Source organism: Cygnus olor, chromosome 11, assembly GCF_009769625.2.
Source record: "Cygnus olor isolate bCygOlo1 chromosome 11, bCygOlo1.pri.v2, whole genome shotgun sequence".
NCBI lineage: Eukaryota > Metazoa > Chordata > Aves > Anseriformes > Anatidae > Cygnus > Cygnus olor.
In genome coordinates this window covers 19,324,543-19,330,542 of record NC_049179.1, presented here as the reverse complement: position 1 = coordinate 19,330,542, position 6,000 = coordinate 19,324,543, and the positions used below count along the sequence as shown (strand labels likewise).

Below are 6,000 nucleotides of genomic sequence, written 5' to 3'. Positions count from 1 at the left end.
CAGCCTTTCTGGTTTCATTTAAATTTTTTATAGTTCATTAAACAAGCTAATAAATAGGAGGGTCTGCATTAAAAAGGTTTCCTTTTTCATATTCTGCATAGCTGGAGCCCTCTCTGCATTCCACCCCGCAGCGATAAAGCATCCCAGTGAGCCAGGCAGCCTCTTCTCCTTTTGGAGGCCGGAGCAGACCATCCCCTGCCTGCTCCAGATGTGGCCACATTTTGCTTTGTGCCAGCCGTGCTGTGGCAAGAAGGACTGGGTGTCATTTACCCTCAGGACTAAACCTGCACCTGTAGGCGCACACGTGCAGCGCGGAGCTGTGTTTGGGATTCAGCCAAGCCGGGGAGGCAGCGGCCTCGGTCTCCATCTCTCAGCACTCTCAGCTGGGCATTTTCACTGCTCAGCTTGGCTGGTGGATGGCACCCCACTCCTGCGGGGTGCAGGCAGGCTGCAGGCTGCGTCTGGGTGGCTTTATTCTGTTAAAGAAAGATGACTGAAAGCACAGGTTACCCTTTCACACCCCTGAAGCCCACCGTGGACTCCAAGCCCTCACCCCGTGGACCCCAGCCTGTGCGTGGCTGCTCCCTGTTGCCCATTTGAGCCGTCGAGTGGCTCCAGCCTGCTCATCGAGGTGCTGACACCACGAAGGCAGGACGGACGGGCAGACGGATGGATGGACGGATGGACACACAGATGGACGGACAGCGCCGTGATGAGGAGGACAGCTTGCTTCCTCCTCATGCGGCGGGGCGGTGCCCTCCACGCTCACCTGCGCCAGCAGATAAATAAACACAGGGAAGGGAAAAATTATAAATAAATAAATAAATAAATAAATAAATAAATAAAACCACAACAAACGCTCACAACGCCCCCACTTCCCCACCTGCCGGCACCGCGCTCCCCCCTCCGGCAGCGGGGCCGCCCGCGGGCTGGCAGCAACCTGTTGGACCCGAGGGCGGGAGGAGGAGGAGGAGGAGGAGGAAGAAGAGGAGGAGGAGGAGGAGGAGGCGACCCCCGGGCTCGGTTGGGCGGCCAGCCCCGCTGCCAAAGGCGGAGCAGCGGCAGGCCCCGGCCGCCTCCCTGCCTCCCCCCCCCGTGGCCGGCAGCGGGGCCCGGCGGGCAGCGCGGGGCTGGGGCGCTCGCACAAGATGGCGGTGGGGCGGCGGGACGGCGCGCTCCCCTCGTAGATGCGGCCGCGGCGGCCCCTGCTCCCGGCGCCCGGCGGGGCTTACATGGCGCTGGAGGACCTGCTTTGTCTCTGCTTCGCCGTCCTGGCCGTGCAAGGTGGGTGAGGAGGAGGGAGGGAGGGCGGGGTCCGTGCCCCCGCGCCCACGGGAGGCGGCGGACACGCGTGGGGTCGCGGCGCCACCTGCCCTCGCCCCCGCGGGCAGCGCGGGGATGCGCGCCCCGGTTATGGGGTTTTTATCCCCTTCGGCGTCCCTCTCCCCTTGCTTCAGTGGCCATTTTCAGACCCTCTTCCCCCTCTCTGTCCCCAGTTTTCACACCCCGCTCCCCCCCGTCCCATTTTTTCCCCTTTTTCCAGCCCCTTCCCATCCCCTGGAGCAGCCGCCGCGCTCAGCGCATGGCTGTGCAGTGCCTCCTTTGGGGTCACTTTTTGGGGCGAGCCCCATGGGGAGACCCCCCTCGGAACCACGGCGGCAGCTCCCGGCCCCCTGAGCCACCAGCCCTCAGCATCCATCCGGAGGGGTGCTGAGCCAGGACGAAGCACTGGCCAAGCTCACAGTGGGCCCAGGTAACCCCAAACAGGGAGCATCGCCCCGGTCCTGGTGCATGAACCCTTTTGATCCATCCACGAAGGAATCCGGTGCTCGCCCCGTTTCATAACGGTTGCGTAAAGGGCTCTGTGTGTGGGCACGCACAGGGGTGCTGTGCATCGTGCCGTCTGGCTTCCCGTGCTCACCGTCGAAGTTCGAGGTTTGTCTGAATTTTGGACCTTCGGTACATGGTGTTTGCCCTGCGTGTATGTGGGCACCTGTCGGCTTTTGTCCGCATCCCCGTGAGGGGCAGGGAAGGTGTGGGTTGGCAGAGTCACACCAAAAAATGCAAGCCCTGCACGTCCCCTGGTTTAAAACAAGCTCCGAAAGCAGAGGTTGCGGTGGAGGGGTCACCCCTGCTGCATGGGGTGTTTTTATCCCTTTTCAAAATGCATTCAGGTTCAGTAGAAGGTAATTATAGCATAAAGGATGTTTAGTCGTTATGGCTTCCAAAATAGCCTTTTGGGGAGGAATACAGTGCGGTGGAAGGTTGCTGGTTTTTTGTTTTGTTTTGTTTTTTTTGGAGCATTGTGTAAGCCCTTGGTAAGCTCCTGCAAGGTTTGGGTCAGCATTTGCTGAAGGTGCAGCGTGCTGGTGGCTGTGCCTAGGAGAGAATAACGGTCCATGGAAATGGCCCATTGTCATCGGGGCGTGTGGGTTTTGCTAGACGGATGGCAGGCTGTGACCCTAGCCGCGGATTAGCGGGTGGGAGCCGTGTCTCCTGCCCCTTCCAGCAAACCGCAGCGTGGATCCCGAGGCTGCTGACGGAGTACAATGATTTAAAAAAAAAAAAAAAAAAGAGGGGAGGGAGGGAGAACGTTGTTTTTCAAACCCACTTCAACAAGAAAACTTCAGGAGCTTTGTGAGAATCCGCAGTCGTGGCTTCCCTGCTTTTTTACAAGCGATTAGGCAACCTGTGGAAATTGTTTCTGTTTTCTACCCGTGGGCCGCGTACCGTGCAGGGAGGTGGCGTGTGCCTGTCCACGCAGCCTGTGGACGTGCGGCGCGGTGCACGCGGGTGTGTTTTCCAACAGGTGGGTTCGATTGTGAAAAGAAAAACACGGGCTTGTTTCAGTCTGCGATTAATTTGGCAGCGGGTTGAAATAGTTTGGGGAAAGTGTGCATGTGTGCATCTGATCCCGAAGCCCACGTGTTTTGATCCAAAGTTCAAGCTTTGCTGGGTATGAAACGCTTTGGGGAGAAGCAGGCTGGAAACCTTCCCCCCTCGGTGGACGTGACGGCAGCTGTGCCAGCTGGGGGTGTGAGCCAGCGCTTTGAAAGCCTTCTGCCTGTCCTGCTCTGAGACTGCTTTCCCTGCAGTAGCGGGAAAGGGTTTAAGAAAAAACAGCAACACACCACCGACCTCTTCAGTTAACTGTGGCAAGGGGGTTGTGCTGGTTGCTTTCCTCCGGGCTCTCTACGGGGGGATGTGTCAGTGGGAAGTGGGCTGAGCTTTCCATCCGAGTGATCAGCCGAGATCCATCTGGGGCTGTGGCATTTGCATTTGTGGTCGAGCCCCGTTGCTGCTGCGGAACAGATTTTTGACATCACCTAACTTCTAGCTCCGGTTTGCTCTGCCCTTGCCGTCGCCTCCTTCCTGGCCCCATCTCTCCACCTGGAGAAGTCAGCGTTGCTGTTATTTGGGATCTCTCTTCGCAGAACCTCACCTGCATGCAGACACCTCTCTGGTTGCAAGGAGGCAGAATGAGCTGTGCAGGGAAGGGGTGGTGTTTAGTCCCCAATTTTTCCATTTATTTGAGACCCTTCCTCCCCCCATGGAGCACCGACAGTGCCGAACAGCGGTGCACAGCACGTCGGTGAGGCTTTGCCCGTGTCGCCTTCCCAGGGGCAGGCTTCTCCTGCAGGAGGTTGCTGCTGTTTTGCCGTGGCCATCGTGACAGCCGGTGCTCACACCCTGACTGCAGAGGCTGCTCCGAAGCAGGCAGCCTTTCTGCTGGCACTGAGGCTGAAAGAGAAACCACTCAGGCTTGGTTCCGTTCTTGTTTTCCCCACAGCTTTTTCTTTTCTTTCTTAATGCCCTCTCCTTTCACTGCCTCGAAGTCTAAAGTGAAGCAGAACCAGCTAATTTTCTGACGTTTCTCCCACTTTCTGCAGCAGGCTTGCTACTGACAGCTGTGGAAAGTTTGATCCTGCCGCGGGGGGCCCCATGCGGGGTGGGTGTGTCGCTGATGGTACGCAAACCACTTCAAAGGGGAGCAAGTAATAATGTAAAAAACAAAAGTTTGGCAATCTGCCTTTCCCCGGGGAAGGAGGGAGGCGGCTCTCACTGCGTGTGCTCGCAGCCTGGTTTGGCTCAGTGCTCGGGGGGCACCAGAGCCACCTGTGCCGGGGGCTTGGGTGTCGCAGTGGCACAGGGAACATCTCGCTTGAGCTCCTGCTCCTTGCTTCGTCTGCTCCGGTGTCCTCAGAGCCCATCTTTAGACAAAAATAGCGATGCTTCTCTCTGTCAAAGGTGTTGAGGGGATAAAATCCATCCGTGAGTGCTCAGCACCTATGGGATCTTCTGCATCGCAGCGTGTGAGTGTCCCGGGGCGGGATGCTGCGGTGTCCCAGGCTGGTTCAGATATTCCAGCTGACTCCTGGTGCTGCATCACTTGCTGGGCTGTTTGAACTCTTCCTCTCTGGAGCTGCTTTCCCGAAGGCTGGCTAATCTCCCGGGGAAAAATCTGGGGAGGTCGGGCATTTGCAGGATAGGAGATGCCGCTCGCACGCTCTCCACGCTCCTCTGCTGTTTAAATGGCTGCCTGACCATTAAGCCTAGTCATGGTTATATAATTAAGATGGGAATTAATATTTAATCTGAGTGTAATTTGTTGTTGGAATCCATCCCAAGCTGATCTCTGACTGTGTCTCTGCATGAGGTATGTGGGTACCTGAGGAAAAACTGAGGCCGGGGTTGCATGCAGAGCGCCTTTTGCTCGGCCACTGAGAACTACAGGCTTGCCTTGGGTGAAGAAACCCTAACCTTTATAAACCCGGAGCAATCATAGTCGTTTTGTTATCTGTAGGAAGCAAATGTTTGCTTCATAGTCAGCTGTAATATTAGAGGGGATATGGTAAATCCTTGTTGTCCGTATTTGCCAAGTACACGTTGGGCCAAAATCAACTCTGGTGCAATTTTGTTGCTTTCTGGAGCAGAACTGGGCGCACTGCCTGCGGTTGTTTTAGCCTGGTTACCTACGGGAGAAGAGGCTGATGTGGTCATGCTGTCTGTCCAAAGAATTTTTGGACCTGCTGGTCGGTCATAACCAGTGTGGGTATGGAGAATTCAGAGCTTCTACATTTCTACAGTGTTTTTGAAAATAAGTGACCGAGTGGAGAAGAGGGACACGTGGGATGAAGGAGAGGAGCTGGAAAACCTGGCTGGGGGAGGAACTCGAAGTGCCTCAGCTGCAGGATGAGCTCTGATCTGATCAGGGCTTGCACCTTGCTGGGACAGGACGGGGTATTTCAGTCACAAGAAGCAAAGCTGCAGGAAGTCACATCTCAAGTCCTTGTATCCACTTGTTTATTTTATTTTTTTCAAGTCTTTTGTGCTTTAAAACATGCTATTGTTTTATTGTTATGCCGGCAGTCACATCACAGAGCTTGGTAGCTGCTTTGCTTTCCTCTATTACTGGAGAACATCTCCCAGACACAGGACCTGGAGCCGCGGGGACGTGGGCTCCTCCTGTTGGCTTTGTGCTGGTCACTTGCCATCTCTGCCTCAGTTTCCCCATTTGCTCCAGTTTTCCCATTTGCTTCCAGGGTAGAAGATGCCGTGGCACACTGACCGAATGGAGAAAGCCGTCACTCTGAGTAGCAGCCTTGTATTTGTTAAAATCCCCGGAGTTTTATTAAAATCTCTGGAGTAAGCGACCTCCACGCACTGCTTTTCTGACTTAACGGCTTCTTGGTGCTGGGATTCACAGTTGTCAAAACTGAATCCGCCGTTTCGTGGAAAGCAGAATTCATCTGCGTTCTCAGGAGCACTTCTGGAGGTGCTAAACCCCACACCAGGCATGGGGGAAGGACCAGAGAGCTCCTTAAAACTGTGTTACCTTACCTGCCACTCCAAAATAATCTGCGAAACACCACTGCATTTTCCAGCTTCTGAAAGAAGCAGAGCCTTCGGAGGGAGGGGATGAGCCGGCCAGGGTTTACTTTCAGCCAGGCAGATATCTGCGAGAGTGGCAGCTGCTGAGAGGATAAATTCTCCAGCAGA

The 6,000-nt window shown here is 55.6% G+C and overlaps 1 protein-coding gene across 2 annotated transcripts in view; it reads left to right on the top strand.

Annotated features, from left to right (window-relative positions):
- The first annotated feature begins 864 nt into the window (after nucleotides 1-864).
- Nucleotides 865-6,000, top strand: part of IGDCC4 (immunoglobulin superfamily DCC subclass member 4) — an 87,986-nt gene continuing 82,850 nt past the window's right edge. The window contains exon 1 of one of the 2 annotated variants that reach the window (XM_040569916.1): nucleotides 865-1,284. In XM_040569916.1, coding sequence (XP_040425850.1) covers nucleotides 1,188-1,284 — 97 coding nt within the window. In that variant the 5' untranslated portion in view covers nucleotides 865-1,187. The remainder of the gene's footprint in view (nucleotides 1,285-6,000) is intronic. The other variant, XM_040569917.1, reaches the window with a different exon arrangement.